The following is a 27,271-nucleotide window of genomic DNA, read 5'->3' on the forward strand; positions in this document are numbered from 1 at the left end:
CTCAATGGTATTGATGTGGCATGTCAGTTGGTCGGACTCAGCGAAGTTGTCGCCATACACCGAGATGTACGTGCAATTATCGGTTTTCAAATCACAAAGTCCGTTCTTGTGTGCCATGTACACCGTGGGTTCTACACTGAGGTCAACCGAACAGTCGGTGCCAGCAAAGCCGTTGTCACACACACATTGACCACCAGTACACACACCTTTACCATAACAATCTGACGGGCAGAGAAGTGAAAGTATTGCCAGTGGTGGTTCTGGTAGTCCATCAGCGCCTGGTGTCCACAAACTTGGATCCTTCGTCAGTCTTTCTCTGCATTCGCCTTTCATTAACTCACCGGCAGGGTCACCGTACTCAAGGCTATCTAAAACCTAGAAAATGCAACGTACAGTGAAATTAAAACAGCCAGTGTGAAATTTCGGTCAATTTATCCACAATATAAATGAAAAGTGAGTCAAGAATCGTGAATGTAACACAACTTCATTACTTTTAGATGAGATAATTTTCACGAATTGCGATACAAATCTGGAAGTTTTTACATCTGAATGTCTGTCTGGATGCCAGCTTATGTCAAACTCGTAACAAGCTGCCTTGAATATTTAAGTGCTATCATGGTGGTTACCTTGATATCAATTATGCATGTTTCCATAAAGGTGTTCATATCATCGTCGGAAATAGCACCCTTGCTACATTCCACACCTGCCGGAGAATCCTTCAACAACGCTTTGCAATACGACGTTGCATTGGCTTCAGTTATGCCAGATTCTGTAGGCCACGTCAATGATACCTGTGTGTTTGTTGAATGTCGGTGAGAAAATGCTGCAGACGCAGTATTGATGGACCGTACTTAAGGTTACCTGCAGCACGGTCTGTGTAGAGTATGGCAAGTAGTTGTGCATAAGCGACAAATGCGACAGAAAAACATAAAACCAAAAAATTGAGATTACGAAAATTACCCTTAAAAGATGCTATGTGATAAGGCCTCGCACATTTCAGTCGAACTGACTACAGTAGAAATTTCCAATTTATTGTGATTTGGTTCGGGCAAATAGCGAATGCATGGATGAGAGACGTCTTCGTTGCCAAACCTATTCTATTTGAAACTTAAGGAAACTGAGACTCTGGATGTAAACAAAGTCAAGTTCTGCGAAAGGGAGCATTTAACTAAATTAGCTCTTTCGTTCGGTACGTTCATATAGTGCATAAAAAACAGAACACTGAAAGAAGTTCCCCATCTTGTTTACCACATTTCAGAAATGCTCTATGGAATACACATATATTTTGCGCTGGCCTGACAGATAATTCTTTGAAGCATTAAAAGCAACATCAACTATCAATTTTTGATAATGCTGCCAATCTTTTGTCACTATAAAAAATTACAATACACAAAATATTGTGTAAACTATACAACAACATTATCTTGAAAAGTGAATTCTAGTCTACACTCCAATTATCAATTGTAACATCGAACATTACGTGGTATAGCATATATTGGTTCAGCAATGTGCATTCCGGCGAAATTTCGGAGGAGACAAAGAGACTGTATTCTGAAGATAGATAAAAAAGTACTGAACAACTCATCAACAGTTATAGATTACCGGGCTCATAGTGTTACACTGTACATGCTTTGAGATGAGATATAGTAAGTCGAAAATCCAACAAGTTATCATTGTTCACACCTTGTGACATTGTGTAAATGTAACAATGTAATTGATCCGGCAAAAAATCGACAAATTGCATGTCACTTATACATACGTGCTTCAAATCATAGACCCTCGAGAAAAATTTTTCTCGAGGGCCGATGTTCCAATACACACTTTGCACTAATTTCAAGTTTATTCAAATGCTAAAGTTGCTCAGTGACGAGAATATTATTTCCGATGTCACAGTACGTGCAAGATTACTTCTTGATAAGTTTCATGTTGGAAAAGGTATAGTCCTACATAAATATTTCGATAAGTATAAACATTTTTAATCTGTCTAGCAAATACTTATAGGAGATACTTACTGAAGGTTCGAAATCGTAATTGAAAGAGAAGGAAAGATCATTTGTTTCATCATCATTGGCACGTTTCCTTCTTCGCTTTCCAGTTTCATCGTCATTTTCATCACCATCATCTTCATCATCATCATCCACTTCCTCTAAATATTCATCTGTCACGTCACAATAATGAGAGTTACAGTCTTGGCCAATAGTATCATCACTTTGCAGATGAGATCTCGCGCGATCTTGAGTGTAGCCGCACTGTTCATCAACAGTCACCTGGTTGAAGTCTATATCCAAAGTGAAGTTAAGACCAGTTGGTGTACATGTGCAGTATTCTTGAGGAGGTGAGTAAGATATGTCTGTTTCTGTTTCTATGACTTCTATGTCATCGAGTTCGCCGTAAAACAGATTCTTGCCTTCTGGTGTTCTGAGTAAGTAGTCGACAAAAAGGTGAAAACTCGTTTTTTATGTCGTTACATACATACATACATACATACATACATACATACATACATACATACATACATACATACATACATACATACATAGTATGAACGTACGTACAAGCATGCCCACACAGATATGAATGAATGAATGAATAAATGAATGACCTTGGCGGTCATTACCCCTACCATTATGAAAACGTAATACCCCCCACCCCAAATAGCCCAGGGCCTTAATATGGTCATAGACGCTTTAGGGCCTATGGTATGCTGGCAAAGAGGTCCTACACTTCTTGAAATCCATGGAATGTTTGATATTGGAGCTACATTAAAGCTCTGTTCGATTTTGTCACGGATCAGTCACAGTGTGTCATCACTCCTACTGATTTTGGCCCATTGTCTTGTAGATGAAGCCAGGATACGAACTGGTCTACTTTCAGTCATGGCCAAGTTGTACAGACCCACAAAAATTGATGAGTTTGAGAATAAACTTTTCTTGAAATTTGAATATTCAATAAGAAGAGGCCTTCGCAAGAAGAGCCCTTCATCGGAAAACCAGTGATAAAAAAATTGCAATTTGTATTCTTAAATATTTAAGTTTCAAAACTCTACCTCCATGTCTCGCTGAATTTATGCTTAGGACCCCATCCTGACGACTCGGAATACTGTTTATCTTGTGTTTTGAATGGACCGTGAAGTAGATCATTAGTCCGGTTCCCGTCGAAACTTCCGCAAAATCCAGCGTTTTATGTATATATATATATATATATATATATATATATATATATATATATATATATATATATATATATATATATATAATATATATATATATATATATTACAGATGTCCTCGTGGGAAATTACAGTGCTCGATGCTAAAGTAAAGCGTTATAAATAATAACACACAATTACTTCAAGTACAAAGTGATGAAACTTAAGTAACAGATATCATTACCTTTGTAATTGAAGTAATTGTGTTATTATATATATATATATATATATATATATATATATATATATATATAATGATGATAATGATTTCTTCATTAGTAGAATCTATAGCAACATGTCAATGAAGAATATCTTCATAGACTTAATCACCACTCATGTAACCAGATATGAACTGAAAATGCTCACGTGTTTTATTATATATTGCAGTTGTGTAAAATTGAACCTTTGCTACATGTTTGCAACTTCATTGAAAGTATTATGATCAACATAATGAACAATAATCACCAAATATGTAATAAGATGAAATAAAAATATTAAAGTTCTTTGACGGCTGTCATTGTATCACCACTTTATATAGCAAGTGTAATTACCCTTGGCCAAGTCCTTTCAAGCCATATATGCCGAGCTGTTAAAGCTCATTAGGTATGCAAATTATAAATTAGCTGACATGTAAATGTAAAATGACTTTTGATATTGTTTTAATCTGATATAATCATCAATGTACATAGCATGTTTTGCCAACTTTGATCAAGTAAATCTCGGTATTTATCCCTAATAAGCAAAGTTCATTAAATATGTAAATTGGGAATTGGCTTAAGTAAAAATGCTTAATGATTTTCAATAATGTTGTATCATGGTATATGCAATAAAAGTAGCAAGTTTTGTCAACTTTGGTCAAGTCGATTCAGATATATATCCCTAATTAGGAAAGTTCATTAAATATGCAAATTAGGAATTGGCTGAAGTAAAAATATGTCTTTTTACTTTCAATAATGTTATATCACAGTATCTTTGATGTATATAGCAAGTTTTTTAATTCAGATATATATCCCTAATTGGGAAAGTTTATTAGATATGCAAATTTGGAATTGGCTGAAGGAAAAATGCTTAATAACTTTTAAAAAATGTTGTATCATTGTAGCTTCAATACATGTAGAAAGATTCATCAACTTTAGTCCAGTCAATTCAAGTATATATCCCTAATTAGCAAAATTCATTAAATATGTAAATTAGGAATTGGCTGCAATTAAAACCCTCAATGATTTTCAATAATGTTAAATCATAGTATCTTTAATATACAAGTTAAGTCGATTTTGATTGAGTCAAATCAGACATATATCCCTAATTAGGAAAATTCATTTAATATGCAAATTAGCAACTATCTTTCATGTCATCCCTTAATGGTTCCCACTGCTGATATATCTTGGTGTGATCAACATTTGTAGCAAATCTCATCAATTTGTGTGTAGTCGTTTTTAATGTATATCCATTTTTTCTAAAATTATTAATTATGCAAATGAGCAAAAAGTATGCAAGCCGCGCCCACCAAAAACTAATCAGTTCTTGCCATGTGCTAACTGAATCTAAGCACCAGATTTGATTCTGATCTGATAAGCCGTTTTTGAGATATCGGACTAACAGACAGACAGACAGACAGACAGACAGACAGACATCGCTGCGACATATGCCCACGTGTGTAACACGTGAGCAAAAATGCCTATGCCTTGTATACCAGACCACTTGCATTGCGTTGCTTTTGTCAAATAGAGACTAAAGATTGGAGAAATCCTGCATTTCATATACTTCCCGTTGATTTGAAAAGGCTTTAACAGCATAAATACTACGATTTAGCATTTGCAACATCCAATCAGCCTGTCGTTGTCATGGTTCCGGACATAGGTCATAGGTCACGCCTGATCATAATCATGTTCATGATCTCTGTCTAATCAGATATCAATTATTCTGAATGTGAAATACCATCCGGCAAAAATGAAGTTGTGATTAATAAGTGCAACTCAACTCTATGTAAGCTTACTTATGTATACTTTGTGTTGCCAAGTTTGAATGATAAATGATAAAAGCGTTACCTTGAAAGTTCTTCCACTGTTTTCTTTGATAAGTCTAAATCCAGGTGTTAAGTCTCCTCTTTTCAACACCTTAATGATGAGTTGAGAAACTGGCCAATAATACTCATATCTACGATCTCCCCAGTAATACACCACAAGCTGTAATGTAGTCTTACATCTATCGACGATAATGATGTCATCATCCACTCTCACAGCAACTCCACAGTTGCAAGCCACTGAACCACACTCCGTTAAACGTGTTTGGACCTTAAAGTACAATATCATGAATAGATTATGTTGGAATTTGTACACAGCTTCCTTGTGTTATATCCTGCTGCCACTTGTTATATTCCACAATGTTGTTGAAACAGAATATTTTAAAACTTGTCAGTCTTGTCATAATTATTGAGAAACCCTAAAATTATATTTGCTCGTGAAGCACCAAAGTCCTATGTCATTTATTAGGTTAGCAGCTACCGTCATTCTTCATCGGACCACGTTTAAATGACATTGGATAGTTGACCCATAATAGAATCACCAAAAGGAAGGTATGCTTGCTTCAAAAAAGTGTCAGAACCGTTTCAGTCATCATAAATTGCTCAAAGTAAATTGCTGCTGGTCTCTAAGACTTATAACACTAACTAACCTGAAATTAGTCAAAGTGCACCAAAATACATGGTAAATATGAATAATTTGTTTGTGAAAATGTGTTTAGTTTGAGTGCATGATAGCAATATTTGGATCTTTTTAATGCCGAACTCACTCTAAGAAATTTTAAACTCACCTCATAAGGGTAAATTTCATGCTTGTAGAATATGTATTCGCCGGGCTTGTACACGTCATAATACCTACAGTAAAATAAAACAATTAGTTGAAAGTGGATATATAGGAAGGAAAACCTCAGTCTGTTTTCCGTGGACAAAATTAAACTCGGTACAGTGACCCTAGAATTGGTATCGATTACGGTGTCATGGATGCCCGTGATGGAAACCACGGAGTTTGAAAGGATGAAAATGAGGGCAATGATAAAGTGAAAATTGGAATGTAGGACATTGCCAAATATCCGTAAAATCGATCTTTATAAAATGATGAAAGTGATTCGATGATCGTGAAAAGTAATAAACTATGATACAAATGTTCATCGAAATAAATGAGGAAATTGGTATCCAAGGAATCGCCGATATCGGATGATAAATACAAAGAAACTTTAATATGTGTACATACAATCTATTCACGTCTAATCGTTCGAGCATCGCGAAGCAATACCTTGTCGTCAATAATTTGAACTTAATGATAGTATGAGTACATTGACATATTTACTTCAACTTCGTAATTAGCACGAATCAATCAAAGATTCATGTATTTTTACTTACGATCCGTCGCATGTGTAATAATGTGGATCCCCTACACCGTTGCATCTACATAAAAGCTTATCCTTATCAATAGTCCTTACCTGGAACGAATTAATATATTTCGATTTACGCACGATTATGTTTACTGATAGTTTTAATTAAAGGAATACAGAGGTGACGTTTGGCCTTGGAATACTTTCGGCAAAGGATCCAGAATGCATCTCTTTAACAGGCGACCCAGAGTCACAAGAACATTCTACGCTACTCCCTTAGAATAGATAATTAACGATACTGATTTTAGTTTACCATCCTGAGGTTATCTAAAATTTATGGTCGGTGTCGCTGGGCTTTTGATATTTTCTTGCTCGTGACTACGACTCTTAAGTACCAGTAGCTGTAACTTTTGAAGATTGTTTTCACTATGTTTGTCTTTGATTACGACTGCAGTTCATTCTGCTGCTCCCAAAAGCACAAATCAACTTCTCAGCTCGGTCTGTACATGTTTTAACTACATTGATGTTCTTGATGAGACTGGTAAGAAATAGCATTCGAATGTAAACAATAACTGTTCATTTCACGCATATACTCGCTGTGTTGACAAGCTAAATAGTAGGTTTTGTAACGTGCTTTGGGAAGTAGAACAAGAGCTTGCAATGGACACACGGACAAAATAGTGAAAAATCGTCAAAAGTTCCAACTACCTGACTTTTTGTCAATATGATGTACAGAAAAAGAAGACGTGACTACCATAATGAGTCTGAAAGAAAAAATCTCTAGTTAGAGAGAGAGAGAGAGGAAAAAAATCAGATCCCATGAAAACACTCGATAAAATACTCCACCAGAAAGATATTCCTCGAAATCATCCATCAGCATATCAAGCGGTCCTGCCATACAGTTGCTATTCTGGCATTTCAAAAACATTTACTCATCGTTGTACAGTATTACTACTCATGCAACGCTGATCACACGGTCATCATTAGACATCACTAAGTATGTCAATCTTATGAACTTCTCCAGTGGGTTACAAGTTCTGTATGGTCTGTATGTTCTTTTATGTAAGCCAAGTACATTTTCGTATTTCCCTATAAAGTATGCTGAATTAAATAATGCTTGCCTGACAACTCTGTAGGTTGTATCAAATATCCGATGTTATTGTTGACAATTCTAGTTAGTACTTAGAATTCAGTCGTTAACATTGCCATGGGATATTTCAGACAAGCAGGTTGTATTCAGAAGTTAAAGATAGGGAACTCGATCCCAGTGATCAAGTTTGTTCTAGCTTGTAAGAGGATTATGAAGGTGTCGTAGACATTTTTTTCCATTGAAATTTTACTGTAGATTTCCTGGGAAGACAATCAGACGCCTGACACAGGCTTTTAAATACTGAACATTTAAACATGATTCAACATGCAGAAAAATAAATTCTGTTCTTCATGAATCAAAATTACCAGAAAACAAAACAAAACTTTCAGCTAATGTTGACTTACTGTATGTACGTCCGAGCATAAGCAGATTACAATCAAAAGAGGAAGTTGGATGTTGTTACCTGTATCAAGTGTATCAAGTGATATCCATGCCACAGCACTGGTGAAGAGTCTTTTACTGGAAGGAAACCAAGATACACTGTGCCATTACCGTCTTGGAAGAAATCTCGTCTCGCTTTGATAGTGAGTGTTATATTGCCGCCTGGAACGGAGTTAGAGGGCGTCACCACAGCGCCACAAGTATCCTTGACAACGACGTCCGGATATGGCTTGTAGAGACCAACACGGTCAGTGACAAACACAGGCAGCGATATCTGACATGAATCACACAGCAGTGGTATACTGGATTCCAGCTGTAGAGTGTACTCACTAGCGTTCTCAGATAGTTCAATGACTTCGCCAAACTTTCCCTTTGCCTGCATGTACGAGGATGGAAAAATATAGTTTGCCATTGTTACAACTCGTAAGTGCGCTAACGACGAGTTCCAAGAATTTCATACATAATTTTTCGAGAACATTTTGAACTTACTCTAACACCCGCAAAGTATGATGAACTTTTCTTCTTATCAATGACGTTTCCAATAGAGGATGATATGTTAACTTCACATCGGATCTGATGATAGGAAAACACAATATGCAATACATGTATAAGCTATGTGATCAGTTAGTTGAGTCAGAGGGTTTAGGCCAGGCGATCAGTCAATTCAAACTTAATAAGATACAGATACCATGTCTCAGGTTAAATGGCGAATCAGGTAAATATAAAAACTAATTTTCATCTGTAACTTGATAAGCCGGCAAGAAGCTATTACTTATAATAATTATTTTCTCGATCTCTTCTTGTTTCGTTCTACTCTCAAATTTACTGACAATAACAAAGCAGTCTGCACACGTATAGGCTGAGTTGACAATCTGAACACAGTAATCTCAATATGCGTTAACGAGTACAACGAGAAACTGTCATTGATGTTAAAATAAAAATTGTGATGAAAACAATTATCCAAAGTAACAGCTGCTGTCCCTTTCGATATATTCAAAATGAACGAGTTCTTACTGAGTTTAAATGACAGCAATAGTTGTACAAGTTTCAGTGAGTAGTCACAAAACGTACTGTAAATGTTAGCCGTATTAAATGCAAAAGTAATCAATACAAAAGTTGACCTCCCCTGGAGGTATTTAAAAATATTACCACCGCCCCTACAATCCATCAGTGGTATAATGCGAATCCCCGGTGGTAAAAATAATTATCTGAAAAATCGTAATGTAGCCATGATCAAGATGTAGTGCTTGAATGTAACAGCACAATCATATATATTTGCACAATCGACACTATCTGAAACTTTCGGCTGCTTTTCATAATTTTGTTCTGTGTAGTGAACCGCAATTCCTTTTTCTACTCCCCACAGAATAATAAAATATTTATTATTATTATTGTACTTGGGCCTCAGCCCAAGTACATTTGTTTTCATTCCGTGGGAAAAAACTCTGTAAGGTATAACCATTCCTGGCTGAGACCAGGGAGGGCAAAATGTCTTGGCTTCATCTTTCTTGGCATAATAAATGGCGTAATGATGTTAACTGAATGGAAGTGCTGCTCTCAGCCAGTCTTGAATAAGTGAGATGTGAATATTAATGCTTCGCTATCTGAGTTTTTGCCACAAAATCTTCTGAATATAATCAAAATGTGCATCGAAATGCAACAATTAATGCACCCTCCGTTTCCTAGGCGATGGCAGACCCTTGCTACACCCACTGGACGAGCCAAAGTGGGAGGGGTAATTTCAGTTTGGTCGAACAAGAGGGCTCGAGACCAGAATTTACATTTAAACTTGAAACATGTTTAATCGCTGACAAGATGTGGACTAGTGTTAATCGAAGTAAAATTGTGAAAAGGAAAGGTTTTATATCCCGGACACAATGAAAAACATTACGACTGGAAACTGTACCCCCAGTTGAGAATAGTAATGCCCACAGCGATGGAGAACACTTATCCTTGAGCTGAGAAAACCAGACCATCATTTCGAAATAGAGCTGCAGATTCGAGAAGCTCGTTCAAAATAGCTAGGTACACCCCATAAAGGGGTGGTTTCGAGTTTGAGGGCAAATTTCGCCTCCTTCATATAGAAATCGTACGTTTGTTTTTCCAGGAGAACACACCATTTGACACAAAATTTGCATGTAAAGGGGTCGCCAGTAAGCACGTGGTCAAATCTGGCATAAGAAACAATATGAATTGTTGGGTAAAGCCAGTCCAAAAATAAACTGATTTGAACTTTTGTGTTTTGTAATTTATACCACTGCAGTAACATTACCTTTTTTTGACAACATCACACAATGTAATACGTTTGAAACTGAATACTCCGACGTATTCTGTGTCTCCTTTGCTAAAAAAATACGGTATGCGATTACCATGTAAGGAGATGATGACGTCAAGACAGATTTGTAGTGTGTTTGGTCCTGGATGGTGCACGAAGTTTTGTCAAGGTAGCTTGTGTATTTATTTCCTAAATGGGAGAGATTAGGGTCGATCTAAACGAAGGCCGAAGAATGTTATGATCCTCTAAGCGAGCTGAACTCTAACGCGAATGGTTGGATAATTTGGAGGATGTCTAGAATGATCTCGTCTCATTAAGATTATTTGGCGGTCAGTATTGAATTTCAACTGCGTCACAAGTATTCCGTCGAATGGTCAACGAACGATATTTTAGAAATCTGGAGACATGGCACATCGCATTTTTATTTTAATATTTTATATTTACAAAAGATGTAAGAAGCAATGATTTTGTCGAAAATTCTGAAAAAAATATAGGAAGATTTGATCGCGAACACATTTTACCTCGCGTGCGCATGCGCGCAGCGAGGTTATGTCGCAGCGATGTCTGTCTGTGTCTGTCTGTCTGTCTGTCTGTTGGTCCATTTCTCAAAAACGGCTGAACGTATTTCAGTCAAATTTGGTAGACATCTTCAGAATTCAAATGGCTAGAACTGAAAAGGTTTTGGTGGGCGTGGCTTGGATATTAATGAAGTTATGAAATTTTAATTTTTCTGTTACGCCGCGTATGACAAGTGAAAACAATCGACTGTTTGAGGGCGCTGTGAAATGTGCTTGTCCAGGTTGGCTACAGCTGGATAGCTCTGGTTTCAACCACGGTCCCTCCGTGTTTCAACCTCGTATTGAACATTAAAAATATGATATTTTATTACTCATTCAACTCACTATTCAAGATAAAATATCGTTTAGCAAATTAGCTTCATCCTTGGTAATTGATTGTTTCCCTCGCTGCTCGATCGCCAGAAATGAGTACATACGTTCTTAGCCCTGCGTACGATGCTGTGTGTTCCGCTACAGCTATTAATAGCCCCGCTCACCACAGCCCTGCAAAGACCCGTACGTAGAGTTGGTGACTTCAAATCCATTTTTGGACTTGACGTAAAAAGCCAAATTACTGCCGAAATTCAGCGTTCTTGGGCCCAAGTCGTATCCCTGCCTACCGCAGCTACTCGATCGCTTCCAAAAATGCCAGTCTTTTATTCTTTTTTCGTAAATAACCGTCGATGTCGGCAACTCTCTCGCTAGCCCTGCGTACGTATGCAGTGTACGCTGTGCATTCCCTGTGTGCGTTCCTAACACACAGCGTACACTGCGTACGTAATACGTTTCTCTACCTAGCCTCATGGCATGGAAGTGCTGATGAATAATAACTTTGGGTCAAAGGTATTGAAGTGTCCAATCAGGTTCGTGCACAGAGTCCAAGGCCATGACCTACTTCATGTACTGCTGCACTAAAACATTTTACACAAAGTGATTTCTGAATTCAGTCACTCGGCCGCGCTGATCGCTAATCTTGAGTTTTGACTGTTGATGTCGTCGTGTCGACGTTTGACTTTAAGAATCGTGTGGGTTACTCTGGACATAGCGAACCAAAAGCTAGATTATCGAAGGTTAGCGTCATAATATTTGATCAATGCATTTTTCTCTGAGAATGAGATGTAGAGTGACACTTTTCAATCTTGTGTGTGTGTCAGCGAATTTATATTCCGGCATGGTTCCGCTGAGATCAGCATAATATTATGGTGACGTATTGACAGTCTGTGTCTTTTAAGTTGCTTTTCAAGATTGTATTAGCTACAGAACCAACAATGACAAATTTTCATGAGATTTCCATGTTGGCATTGATGTTAAATCAGGAGCAGTAGGCTAGCTCCTGCCATGCTCCTGCGTACAATAGGTCTGCGTTTCCCGGCGGTACGGTGGTAGGCCGACGGCTTGTACCACACTGTCCACAGGACAGCACGTGGTAGAGGCCGTGTGCACAACCTGTACGCAGAGCTTCGAATACACTAGACAGAGTTCGTGTTTCCGTAAATTAGGCATTGAACTTGACAATATAGGCAGTAACCAGAATCATCGACCATCGCCTGACAAGTGCACCATAGTCAGCTGTACATGAGTTGCGTGGCGTGGTGAGCAGGTTCCCATGGGTATTTATTTTTGAAACGCGTACTTCAAAGGTCACGAACTCATTTTGCTGCTACACGGCGCGGCACAGATGATTGTATCGTTTTTGGGCGCATTGAGATACTGTGAAGTAGGTCAACTCGTTCTACATGGCAATTATATGTGAAATATGCAGAATTTATACGCAAACGCGACCTCTGCCAGTTAAGAGCCTGCTCAGCCATTTGCACTTGCATCGACAGATATTGTTGGATCATAATTTTTCAAATGGTTTCTTTTCTTTTTTTTCATTGCGTAATACAGTGGGGATAATGTCAAATTTAGATAGATTGGATTAATTTCGGGAATAAAAACAATGTAATGTCATAAAAGCCAATACCCCAAGAAGTACTTTACAAAATGTGCACGCGAGGCGATTCAGTTCATATCTGGTCACTTGGGGTCAACTAGCTCTGCGTACGATGCTGTGTGTTCCGCTACAGCTATATCGCCCCGCTCAACACAGCCCTGCAAAGACCCGTACGCGTACGTAGGGTCGGTGACTTCAAATCCATTTTGGACTTGACGTAAAAAGCCAAATTACTGCCGAAATTCAGCGTTCTTGGGCCCAAGTCGTATCCCAGCCTACCTCAGCTACTCGATCGCTTCCAAAAATGACAGTCTTTATTCACTTCTCGTAAATAACCGTCGATGTCGGCAACTCTCTTGCTAGCCCTGCGTACGATGCTGTGTGTTAGCTGTAGCACATAGCATCGTACGCAGGGCTAGGGGTCAACATGGGGTCGCAGCCATGTTGCCTCAAAACTTATTTCTGTCTGCACTCAAAACTCAAAAATGTCGGATATGAACCTGAAAGATCGATGCAATTTTGTCAAACTTCGGCGAAATTTCAGCATATAGACAAAATTTCATCTAGGTAAGGTAAATTTACTGAAATTTGATCGACAAATAATCCTGAACTTGAACGTGACAGCTCGCCTTCTCCGGGAAGTCAAGTATCCAGCTGCTCATACACAGTTGCCCATATGGCCAGGTTTATGAGATTGTTTTCAAGCGACGGCGGCAGACCGTACGGGGCTCTGGATATGAACCTACCGCCGGTGTAGCTGTAATAACTGTTGCGTTGTTTTTAGTGCCCACGGACGAAGTCCTGGGGGAGTTATAGGTTTGGTCATGTCAGTCCATCCGTCCGTCCGTTCACGCAGATATCTCAGACATGCCCTGGTCAATTTCTTTCAAACTTTGCACAAGAATAGTACCAACCCCATACAGATGCACGTCGATTTGTTTCACAATGCGATCGAATTTGGCCGTGTTAGAGGACTTTTTAGTTTTCACCTCCATAGACTCCCATGTATAAGGCAGTTCTCCATAGACTTTCATGTATAAGGCCAAGAAAAATAAAAATTTAGTTTCTCATCGTATTCATATTGCCTAAAGGATGCAGTGACACAGTTTTTTGTCCCCACGGATAAAGTCCAGGGGGCTTATAGATTGGGTCATATCCGTCCGTGAGTCCATCAGTGAGTCCATCAGTTCACGCAGATATCTCAGACATTTTGACAAAATATCATGTGACCTTGGTGACCTTTGACCTCAAATATACATTATTGTCCATAACTCAGTAACCACAAGTGCTAAACCTTTCATATTTGGTATGATGGGACACCTTATGACGCCACATATTGTACCTCATTAATTATGCGCATATCTAATTTTGAGCGAGCCAATAGAGCTAGAGGTCCGATTTTTGGTATATAGGGATAAGTTAACAATATAATTTGTTTGACAAAACGTCACGTGACCTCAATGACCTTTGACCTCAAATATACATATTTGTCCACAGCTCAGTAACCACAAGTGCTACACCCTTCATATTTGGTATGATAGGACACCTTATGACACCATATATTGTACCTCATTAATTATGCGCATATCTTATTTTGAGCGAGCCAATAGAGCTAGAGGTCTGATTTTTGGTATATAGGAATAACTTAGCAATACAATTATTATGACAAAATGTGACGTGACCTCAATGACCTTTGACCTCAAATATATATATTTGTCCACAACTCAGTAACCACAAGTGGTACATCCTTCATATTGGTATGATAAAACACCTAACGACACCACATATTGTACCTTATTAATTATGCGCATATCTAATTTGAGCGAGCCAATAGAGCTAGAGGTCTGATTTTTGGTATATAGGAATAACTTAGCAATACAATTATTTTGACAAAATGTCATGTGACCTCAATGACCTTTGACCTCAAATATATATATTTGTCCACACTCAGTAACCACAAGTGCTACACCCTTCATATTTGGTATGATGGGACACCTTATGACACCACATATTGTACCTCATTAATTATGTACATATCTAATTCTGAGCAAGCCAATAGAGCTAGATGTCCGATTTTTGGTATATAGGGATAACTATAGGGTAGAAATCTAAATATGCCCATCTAAATATTAGACATCTACCATCGAGAACAAAAGAAATTTGCTGTAATTTGAATATTTAAGGAGTTTAAGCAATTTCACTATAAATAAAGAACCCCTGCCTCAAACTCCACAAAAGTTGCTAGACATATTTTGCCGTTGTCATGCGATTGCTTCTTTTAATAACCAGTTAATCAAATGCCTAATTGACAGGAGGAAATTCAAGACCATATTTGAATAGTAGTATATATTGTCCTCAAAATTACTCTATCTCGGCCCAAGTACTCATTGCCTTCAGCAATACTGCCTTGTTATTATTATTATTATTATTATTATTATTATTATTATTATTATACTTTATTTAAAGGCCCGACAGCTGTACTTTGTTCGCATTATTTTTGTGATTTCACATCCAAACTAAAATAAGTTCATGGGAATGTACTCAACTCATTGAGGGATGATTATACAGGTTGAATAAACTGTCCACTGGGACTACAGGTGCAATTTTCAGCAAGATAAATAATGAATGTTTGCCCAAACATAAAATGGCGCCCTCATGCAAATAAAGCAAAAACACAGTACGCAGTGCACTATGCATTGGAATCTTCACAGAAGCTACAGAGTAGTCCAATATTATATATTATAGCCCAAACATGGGACTATGTGCCCGAGGGTAGGTGACCATTTGCCCGACGTAAGGAGGGCAAATTGTCTCCTGCCCCGAGGGTACATAGTCCCTTGTTTGGGCTATAATATTTTTATTACATGCCTCTCTTACAGAGTGTTCACTCAAAATATTTAGGTTTATTGGCAAATCATAATCAAATGCTTTATTTCCATTTTAGACGAAAATCTGTTAAAAATGGAACGATTTTCATCATCGAATGGCGCAATGCTATATTTAAACTACTGTTATGCGGTTCAACAATTTTTCTGCAAAATTTTCCAAAAACCTGATCTCCTATGCAAAACATGAAATTTCAACATTTTTACATCAAAAAGGTTGTCAATTTGAAAATAGTTCCGGTTCACTTTCAGTCAAATGATGACTATGCGGCCCGCTACGTCATCGACGAGTTACCATTTGAATCCTATGGAGCGCGCGACGTTCGATATGCGAGGCATGTAATAAAATGCATAGTGCTGAATGCTTTCCAATGGGACACCATATGCTATGTTTTCTTTGTAATATTACCAATTTTTTAAATGGCGGGAAATCAATATAACGGTTAAAATTTAAATTTACTTATCCAATTTTTCAGTGGTAAAAAATTATATCTTTTAAATCTGTAGAATTTGAAGAAAACCAGAGAAAAAAGAAAGCCTTTTTTCAGGTCGACAAATTTCAAGAGTTACAGCTACAGGGGCTTTAACGAAGGTAGTCTGATTTACAAAATGAAGTGTAATTTCCATCAGAGCCCTCTAAAATAAGTCATTGTCATACTCTGTATATTGATAGTAAGCAAAGACTTCATATGTGGCACGACCATTATTACTATTGACAAAAATAATTCAAATCCAGACTTAAATGCAATTTTGGTAACGATGCTACTTGCACAGGTGTTGCCTTTTTACGAAAAACCTCTATAATTCTAGAGAATTTCCATAGCGTATGGAAATTCTGTAAATATTGTTGAAATTCCATAGAGTTCGTGGAGTTTTTACCGCATTTGTATGTTAAATGCTATAACAAAAACAAGAGCAATAGATTTTATTTTCCCATAAACACAATTGAATGGTTTGAGATCATCTTATATCAAATATGTTTTACGATATTCGGATAATTATACAGTGTAAATAAATTCACGAAACGGTGCCTAGTCTACTTGCGATGCGTCGTTCTGTTCCGGATGTCCTTTCTCTAGGTACTGCAGGTCTTTCGACTTACACAGGGTTTCGCACTTTAACGTTGAACGGAGTGTCGGCGTTTTCATTTCTCTATTTTATCGATGGAAATTCAAGCGTTCATTCATGAAGCATAATTGTTGAACTATATGTTGCCCTCGTAAAGTTAGCCTATGGCTGGAATTAGGCCATCAACATGAAAAGCTGGGTGGGTTTTTCAAACTTTGTAATGTTAGAAAATTGTGTCACCGTGTCAATCTTGTCCCTACTGTGTCATAACAGGGAGGTCAAGGAATTGTCAGTACACCGTGGTCAATTCTCAGACTGTAGCTGTTATTTACTCTTAGACCTAGACTTACATGCCTAGACTGGTTGAACACGTTCGCTAAGGGAGCCGTCATTATTTACGGCCTGTGGGGGTCGCTCAAAAAATTGAAAGCTAGAAGGGGTTGCTCAAAATGTAGACAGAAATAAGGAAGGTACTCAATTTTTGGTGTACGATGAATTGAAACACCTCTCAGCTTGCACCATTTCACACATCAATTTCTCAAAATTTTCAATGCGAGAGGGGGACACCCTCTCTCGTGCTCTCCCCCTTCTGGCGTTCTGACAGTTTTACTTAGTAAAAATACAAATTGAAAACACCTCTCAGATTGATCAGACTGCACCATTGTACACATCAATTTCTCAAAATTTCCCACGCAAGAGAGGGGACACTTTCCCCCTCAGCCTCTCGCGTGTTCTCCCCATGTACTTTCAAATTCCGCCCTGTCAGATATCTTAGTGGAACCCTGACATGATACTAATCCGAAGTAAACAATACTATATGGTTGGATTCTGGTTTTAGTGTGAGCTTTCATATTTAAATTTTCTTGCGACTTTGAATTTCATGTTTATTTTGGTTTCATCTTTTTCAACCGTCATTAGATAACCAATGATAATCTAGCAGGGTACATCAGGATTTGAAAGGTCTTTACTATTGCTGTATTTTTGTCAATTTTACAAATACATGTATTGATATTTAACTTTTTCAAGTGGGGGTCAGTCAAAATTTCTGTGTTAGAGAGGGTGGTTACTCAAATTCGTCATGGTTGGCAGAGGGTTAGTCGAAATTTAAGAGTTTCCGATGAAATTCCTCTGATTCCCAGGCCGTAAATAATGACGGCTCCCTAATTCGTTCAGTGTGTTAAAGAGAGGGGGCAAATATATCAACGTAAAGCAACCCGCCCCGTGATAAACATTGTCAACAAGAGAAAACAGTGCAAACAAAAGCTTTGTTTCCAAGCAACTAAGGTAAGAACAGTTGTATTATGCGATGGTAAGAATAATAAATTAGATGGCTATGCACATTCAGTGGAACATCTACCAAGTCTTTTATGTTTTACGTATTCTGTGAATAATCGGCGACAACCCATCCAGTCGTAATTCACGAAGGCGCCTAAGTAATTCAATTAGACTCATTATTCTATCTGTCGCCTTTGCCAGGCAAACTCATAAAACATGAGAAAAAATCTCTGTCCGGACAATACTCTGCAGGGTTATTCATGGTTTACTCATAGACCCTGAAAACGTTTAAGGGTCTATTGTTTACTTAAAGCCCCAACTCCCGTATAAAAGCGCGAGAACCTACGAGAGTGGTCATAATGGTGGGATATTCAAACGTACTCGGTACGCTCTGGACGTCGTCAATAAAAACTGTTAATTTAGAAATCTACCGATTAATTTTTTTCTTGGAAATTGAGGGATATGTGTATAAGTATTTGGAGCACAATATACTTGGTTTCTGACGAAAATAAATTTGAAATGACGTCTGGAACCAGGAAAAGGATAAAATACTTGACGGTAATATCGCCGGTATAACGTTCGATGTTCAGTTTGAATCTGCATGATTGACATGATATGCAAATTACAAATGAGTCATGAGCGATACGTTGTTTACTGTTTACGTACGTAGCGTTGATTGTTCAACGCAGGGGAAAAACACCAAATACTCGGAGCGTACCGAAAGATACAAACGCACACACACTGTGTATAATAAATACATGCAAACACATTTGATTAGGTAGTTCTCTTTTTGGAAAATTTGTTGGTCCTGAAAAGGACCGTTTTCATTTATGTTGGCCTACCTGAGCCGTACATTTTACAGACAGGAAGGCCTATAGCATTTATGCACGACATAAAGTACGTCTGGTATGTTCGGGTTGAGACCACGGACAAGTACCAGCACAAATTCTGGCATGATCTCTCACTTTGTCTGCACTGTCTGTATATCTTCTGTCTTCTTTTCAAATTTCAAGTTTTACCTTCGAGTAAACGTACTGTTGAAAGCGCAATCATCGCAATGCGATATGCGTAACTATCGCTTACGCTTAGCTGTTTCCAAAAGTGATATACATTTTCTTTCCCGATCTAAAGCCGTGCATGCCTATGTAACACAAAACAAGTAGCCTCCAGAATCCAATGTGCTGACAAAACCGGGATTTTTTTTGACGCCTTGCTATCGCCTTCGGCATATTCGGTCGTCACTGCTGGGTCACTTATGCTGATCAGACGTCGAGTTGACAAACGTCGCCGGCGGCAGCTGAGGTCACCGTACCAATCAGTCCCATAAGTTGCACTCAAATGTCCGCGTTCGATCCCCATCACAGCTAGCTCCAATTCATTCCTGGCAAAGAAAATTCCCGAGGCTACCTCTAGTACTCATCAGTGACCGCTATCTTCATAAAGCCAGTTGACATAGTGTGATTAGCAGTCTGACTCTGACTACCACGCGTTTGTAATGAACTAGTATAGCGACTGCGTGGAGAGTGTAGAAGTGCAAGTGCACTCGATTTTCGCGGGATCGTTCAAAGTAGCGAAATACTAGAACTCACCATTTTATAAGGAGGGATGAACATTGAAATGAATACTCCGAGAGATCATGCGATCACTTTATTCTGATTTAATTTTAGGTATTTAAATATTAACAGGTTTGATTTCTAAAATAAGTATTTTTCAGAAGCTTTTTGAAATAATCATAAGACAACAAATCGACACCACATTTCATTTCGGTCACCATAAAACTTGTAATCGAAGCCGGGGAAATAGTCGTCGGTACCCATCCGCGACAGCGCCGAGTTCATGAGACAACGAGATTTTGAAAAGGAAACTACAACTACCATCCAAGAACTGTGGAAAACTACGTTTTATAATGGAGACACAGCCCTGCCTCGCTACACTAAGGTAGAATGAGGAAAGGATTGTTTGTAAGACAAAAGCTCTACAAAATTTGGTAGACGACTCGGCCGTTGAGCATGGTGGTAAATGTCCAACTACTCGTTGGATTTCTGCATCGTTTACCCGTATCTGATGTGGATAGCTACTGCTACTGCCATGATATGCATTATGTTGAATCAATCAAAAACGCGCAGAATACAATGACAAACGCTTCGTTTTCGGACGAGAAACGTATACCATGACGCATGAGATCTAAGGGGTGTCGATCGATCGCCTGGCAACGTCATCACCGTTTGTACAAATCCGAGGCGACGCCGCGCCGAACCTCTGCTCCAGTAAGACTTCGAAAAAGTCTATGTTCAAGACAAACCTATGGGGGAAATGAGTGGATGTATCGTATGGAAAGTAAACCGTAAAATTGGGTGAAAATAGTATACGTAAAGTCACCGTGCAGTCAATGTTTACATTATGTGGCGTGCACGTTCTATTTTTGGAGGTGTTCGACCAGCTGTTTTAATTTGCTACTTTTTGTTCACAAAGATACCATATTAGTTATGTTTTGCTCCGCCCATTTTTATCGATTTTTCTCGGTAGGGCCCTACCGAGAGTTACCGGTTTAACCGTTTATCATTCTGCTAAGCTTTGTGAAAAGTGAGAACGGCATAGTGTATACCTGCAGGTAGCATACAATGAACACCTGGCCGACACACGCCTTCCTGATGTATATGAACGTGAAGTTGTCTTTCAAGAACAAACCTATTCATCACTTTTTACCACATACAATAATTGCTAACGTCGTTATGGCGTATGGCGTAAATAGTCTCTTCGTTCCTGGCATCTGTTTTCATCAGTGATGTTCATTCAAATGATCGCCACAGCAGATATTCAGAACGAGGGAAATCAGCCTGATCTTTTAAAGCGTACAGCATCTAAGATTAATTGTGATCATTCCATATAAACCGGGGCTCCATAAACATTATTATTAACACACATAAACAATAATTAATATACTATGAAGGTTTTATTCACTTTTCAAGAATCTCCCTATAATTAGACGGACACGTCCTTCACATCAAACACCATCAGGCTTGAAAGGGTATCTTCTGTTTACCGCGAATCACTTGAAAGCCTTAGCGTCAGCCCTGTTTCTGTTTCTGTGGAGCACAGATAGACCATTGACGAAATGAAGTATTGAACACGCAAGATCATGTGCTGTATACAAACCACTTTCCCCATCCAACATTCAAGCGACAAGAATTTGATACAACTCATTAAAATTGACTATGAACTATGTGTTTGGAAAGCAAACTGACCGACCGGAACTACAATACTAAAAGATGTGCGTCATCGCCCTATATTTGGAAGATGAAATGGTCAGAAACAATATTTTTGCCAAGTATGAACAACGAATCAACGAATAATGCAAGTTTTTATAGGCTACAATGCATTTAGGGTCAGGGGAAAGTCGTTTAATTTATACCATATTAGCATAAAAGCCTTCACTCTTTTCATAACATGCCTTTGGTGAGTCGTCAGCGACAGGAAACAATTCGTTCAAATGAGGTGAAGACACTTTAAAAAATATCATAAAGATATATCTTTGTTCGTTTTTATAACCCCACTTTTGTCGCAGTGTTATAAATTTACTACATCGCAATCGCTGATTGTTATCGTAGAAAAAGGGATCCTGACTTGCGGCAGATTCGCGCATGCTCTATGAAATATATACAACAAGCCAACAAGCTCATCTTGGTTTTATCGTGTACACAGTCAAAGCAAGCTGTTGGGCTGCGGATCGCAATAATCAAATATTTCTATGACCACAGAAGCCACTTAAACGTATAAATAGACATTCCTTGTGTGTGTATCTGTATCTGCATCTGCGCTTTTCGTGTCTCTTTTGGTCTCCCTAAAATGTCCTATCCGCACCAAACGCCCCCTCTCCTCCATTCCAGCCATTGATTTCTGTCATGCTTTATCGCAAGAAATATTGTCAAAATGCACATATGATTTAACTTGTATTACTTCGGTACGTCTTACGAGATATCAAACATCTTACAAAGTTTTCGTTAGATCCTCAACTTTCAATGAAGCATTAATTTTAGCGTAAATGAGAGAGAAATTAGGGTAAAAAATAATGTGAGTAGTTAAGTTTCAGCATATGGTGTTGATAGTCTAACAAATGACATTGGGAGTTTAAAGATCGTTAAGCTATACTAGTGAAACAGGTCTTTGTACAAAAGATTAAGAATCCGTTTCAGTTTTTGGATTTCAAGAATATTTGTAATTTTAAGGTGTCTCTCAGAGTAATTCTATCACATAAAAGTATTAATTTCTAATGACACTCATGATCAAATGAAAGTAACAGAATAAAACTAACCGCAGTTCCCATTTTGCCGATCCATGATGACTGAGGCATGACAGATACAAGTTGAGTTGATGTTACAGATTGTGTAAAGATGACGTCATCATTTGCAAACCATTGGAACTCTAGCGTGTCACCGGCTGAGACCGACTGGGACGATAGACTGCATTGAAACTTGACTTCATTGTTGTTGGTTACCATCTCTAAGGATAAATCTGACAGGAAAAACAAAGACAAGCAACACTAAAGCAACCGATCAAAAATAAGCAAAGATAAACTGTTGCACAAGACCTACGCCGTCCGAACTTATATGTCTTATTAAATGTCGATGAAGAGAGTGGATTTAAAAAGATCTGTGCTTAGTGTTATTAAAGCCGGCCGCACACGAGAGAAATTAGCTGAGCAAAAATCCTCGCGAGGAAAATTGCTCAGCAACTTCTCCCCGTGTGCGGTCGATTTTTTGCGCGTTGCATCACTCTTTTGCGCGTTGAGTAAAATATCCAACATGTTTGATATTTTTTTCCTCGCGAGGAAAATTACTCACCGTGTGCGCTCGACTGAGTAATTTTACTCACGACTTTCTACCTACGCGCATGCGTGGAATCACACGACAGTACAAAATGGCTGCCCCCATGGAAAACGATTGTTATATGGCACAAGACCACTAATTCATTTCCCATAGGCCACCACAGTAGCGTTGAGCTCGATTTTCCTATCTTAAAACATTAAGCGGCACGAATCCTCTTAACAGAAGTTAGGTCAATGTCAGCTTGACTACTGCTTAATTTTTCGTGTGGGCTAGTCAACGGAAATTTTGAGATAGCGATGAAAATAGCGCCCTCAGTGGTGTTTTTGACAAATTTCAGGCTTATTGTTATGATTTCTATTAGCCCTAGAACTCCTCATATTACCACCAAATGCTTCAGCCATTATTCACAACAGTCTGCATTTTGATTCAGGCAGAAAAATATCTTTACAAAAATTCTTGACGTTAAAGTTCAAACTAAACAAGCATCCATGCAGATATCAAAACTTCAAGGTCTGCACTATTTTTCTTCCGAACTATCTTCGTGAATTAGTGATCTTGTGCCATATGCAGTTATTGAGGATAAATTAGTTGAAATTAATTTTCAGGGTAAATTTCCCCTTTAATTATTTTACACACCAATTGGTTTCTGATTCAAATTGACATTTCGGCCAATTGTTTAAAAAATTATTTTTTATTAAAATGACAGAAGCCATAACTAATTTATAAAAGTAAAATATGCTTCCTGCAAACATGCTTTCCCTTCTCTCCACCCACCCTTACTTGATAAATCAAAAAGGCGAAACATTCAGATTTTATCCTGATCTTTATGAGATAAATAATATGTAACAGGTCTGACCTGAGAGCGAGCTCAGCGTAGGGTATATCGTCATTGATGTTTTCAGGCAATAGCATGCTAATTTCTGTGTTTGATGCATGATGCATATCTTGGCCATTGAGGTTGAATTGTTGTCAATTGTTTTCTAATAAACATTTAGGCCTATAGCAATATTACTCGGAAATGCCAAGTTCACTAACGAAAATTATCTAAAACTGGTAAATTGTATGATTCCGATCAGTTTATTATATTAAACAGGGGCGGGAACAGAGGCTGTCTAATGTAAAATACGTACTTGATATTCCCGGCGTCGGTAGCTCTCAGCACACGATTTTTAATTCTTGCGTGAGTTGACCGTTCTCGCGAGGGTAGGCTTGTTTCAAAATGGCGGCGCCTAGTGATGACCGAACCGGGCCTTCAAAAGTGGTCGAATATAGTCATTTTGAACCAAATTTCACACTTTCTTTGTAACAGAGAGATTCTTTTGTCGGAAATACACATTGTAGAGTAACATTTGTGGTAGATGATATCTTTAATTTCACGCAATCCGTGTGAAAGTATTCAAAATGGCCGCCTCCATGGAATTGTGCTCTCTTTTCAAACTCGTAGGTATATAGAGATTCCATTCTAAATTTCTTGTACACGTATTAGTCTTAATGCTCTCTTCGCGAGCGGCCTTCGGCCGCTCTCGCTGCGCTCGACATAAAAAAAATTATATGTTAAAATTCATGATTGTTTTTTTCCTATTTCTTTTTCTGTTTATGTTCCGCCTTTTCTGAAAATCACATAATTGCCTATGAACGCCACAGTATCGAAATGAAAGGCGCCATACAACAATAAGATATTGGCCCCATTTAGCATTTTTGTAACAGGTGACAAAGTGCTTCGCCGCCATAATAAAATTAAAAAGAAAAAGTGACGCCTCCCCACCGAAGATACTTACCTGCCCCTGTTATGCTAATTACCATGTCGCTGTGCCTTTATTATTATTCAAATTATTTTGTGACGGTCTTCGCATATGTTTAATCAGCTTATAAGTTTCGTCGTGCGGCGCACGTTTCGTGAGGGTATAAGATGCCTCATTAAATCAGTGGCCTTTCTATACGCAAAAACGAACTTGCCAAAACTAACACGCAATAAAAAGATCCATTGATCTAATTTAAATATCTGCTAAATATTGAAAAGGGATTACATTATGTTAAAATCACATTGATCGTGATTTTCGTGTATTTAGCCCGCGGTTATTCTGATCGCTCGAGCATACTTGGGAATCTACACACAACCGTACACAGATTTTCGACAGAATTGATATATAAACGGGGTTGCATAGAGTAAGGTTGGACAGTTACTATCTCACCCCGATAGAAACCGAGAAGTTCTAGGTGTACTAAAATAGATGTTTATCAACATAAAAGTCGCGCAAGCGCGGCACGATGAGACTAACAAATGAGGGAATTTTTAGGGGAGAGGAACTCTTAATCTCCGGAGCGGAGTTATATGTTTGACTTGAAAGAACACAAATATGCGAATCTCCCATTTTTACCTATTTTTCCAAGCTTCGTCCCTATCGCTACAAGTGCATGTTCTTTTTGTCCCTATTCTTAAAATCGGGTGATCTAACGTCGTACAAGGCGGGATAACTTGACCAGATTTCAACTAATTTATCCTCAATAACTGCATCATTAATATACTAGTAACTATCGTTTTCCATAGGGGCAGCCATTTTGTACTGTCATGTGATTCCACGCATGCGCGTAGGTAGAAAGTCGTGAGTAAAATTACTCAGTCGAGCGCACACGGTGAGTAATTTTCCTCGCGAGGAAAAAAATATCAAACATGTTGGATATTTTACTCAACGCGCAAAAGAGTGATGCAACGCGCAAAAAATCGACCGCACACGGGGAGAAGTTTGCTGAGCAATTTTCCTCGCGAGGATTTTTGCTCAGCTAATTTCTCTCGTGTGCGGCCGGCTTAAGATTGTCCACTGTTGGAGCGTCATGCGTTTTGTCTCGTAAAAGAATATTTTTTATCGCCCACGGCGACTATAACCGACTTGAATCGTAGATGTCGATGCGAAATGGCCTCAAACAGTTTCACTTTTACTGCACTTTTACTGATCTTCGTGACATTCACTTATCGGGATAAAGGTTTTTCTTGTGTTAGCTTAATATGAGGAATACAACCGTTTCAGGAGAGATGCCATTTTAAAATCCAAATCTGCTTTGAGTTGCTTACCCGAATCAGCTTGTAATTCACAACACAATCCTGTTGCTGACGGCGGACATTCACAGTAGCTACCTTGGAAGGTTCCGCCATTCAAACACGTAGTATTGCATACTCTCATCTCAGTGAAGGAAGGTCCATTTTCCAGACTACACAAACGTACTTGTCTTCCAAAAGGTCCACAGGACGCACTGCATTGTGTCCAGTCACCACAGTAAATATATGTCGGATATTCAGGCCTCTGCTGATTATCAGGATTTTTCTTTGCCTTAAAACATGTTACGATAATGAACATTGACGCCAAGAGCAAGAAGGCCGAAATATATCTGTAACCGTGCATATTGGAGAGGTTATCTCGTTCCCCAACGGCTTACAGAATTGAAATGTTGCTGCTTAAGTGTATTCGAACAGAACTGAAGAAGATCACAAACTGACAGCCTCGTTCAGACTCAGATGTGTCACTGTTCAATACTCTGTTGGATGTGAGTTGAAGTGTCTGCAGTCACACCTCGGCGGTAAATAATCATGCCGCAGGATACTGCTTGATGTCTATCTTCGGTGATTTCTCATTTCATTTAATAGCCACCTAGTGGGAAGAACACACCCATGAAGACACAGCCTGAAACTAATTAAATACGACAGTAGGTCTCGCCATTTCGCTACGTGTTCAACCCCACAACAGTACATTTTCAAAACTTTAAGTCATAAAACAAACCAAAGAAGGGACCACTATAAGTAAACATACTATGAAATACCAATAGTAAACCAAAATAACCATGATTCTTACAAAGATTCTTTTGATTGTTTATTGCAAGTCATTTACGTTCTTCTAATTTTTAAATTACTCTCAACGGAAATGCAAAACTATGACGGGACTTTTTGCGATGTTTAATTCGGTGGTAAATCCAACTTCATGGTCCAATAACTTTGTTCTGATAGTAACTCATGAACCTTAACTTGAACCTTCCATCATTCAGTGGAATTTGAACGTAAAGCAAAGTTGACGTGACATACAAAGAGCACATTTAGTCTTTCCGGTGAGATGCATTATCGACCAAAATGAGGAAAATAACCATGACATTTAGATTTACAAAGATCAGCATGATGTGAAGAACTCTGATACCCCGACGACCAATTATCCAACGTACAGCCAAAAATATACCATGTATTTGTAATGATTTTACAGCCTGCTAGGGAGCCTACTGTAAATCCGAGGAAATATAATAATCACAGGCATCTTCTGAATCTTCCTATCTATTACATCCAGAAAGTAATGATAAC

At 38.3% G+C, this 27,271-nt stretch overlaps 1 protein-coding gene across 2 annotated transcripts; it reads right to left on the reverse strand.

Moving 5' to 3' along the window:
• Window positions 1-26,423, reverse strand: LOC139139842 (uncharacterized). 2 transcript variants are annotated; one of them, XR_011553886.1, is made up of 10 exons: window positions 26,003-26,374; window positions 22,419-22,618; window positions 8,600-8,683; window positions 8,133-8,486; window positions 6,608-6,687; window positions 6,019-6,082; window positions 5,256-5,501; window positions 2,013-2,418; window positions 627-791; window positions 1-375 (listed from the first exon to the last, which is right to left on the reverse strand). XR_011553886.1 is itself a non-coding variant. In XM_070708784.1 (8 exons), the coding sequence occupies exons 1-8, from the start codon at window positions 26,328-26,330 to the stop codon at window positions 2,377-2,379; spliced, it is 1,398 nt and encodes a 465-aa protein (XP_070564885.1). In that variant the 5' UTR covers window positions 26,331-26,423; the 3' UTR covers window positions 2,289-2,376. The 2 variants fall into 2 exon arrangements, 1 of the variants encoding a protein (XP_070564885.1); XM_070708784.1 differs by lacking the exons at window positions 1-375; window positions 627-791 and having other exon boundaries at window positions 2,289-2,418; window positions 26,003-26,423.
• Between the last annotated feature and the right edge of the window lie 848 nt (window positions 26,424-27,271).

This window comes from Ptychodera flava, chromosome 9, assembly GCF_041260155.1.
Source record: "Ptychodera flava strain L36383 chromosome 9, AS_Pfla_20210202, whole genome shotgun sequence".
In the NCBI taxonomy this organism is placed as follows: Eukaryota; Metazoa; Hemichordata; class Enteropneusta; family Ptychoderidae; genus Ptychodera; species Ptychodera flava.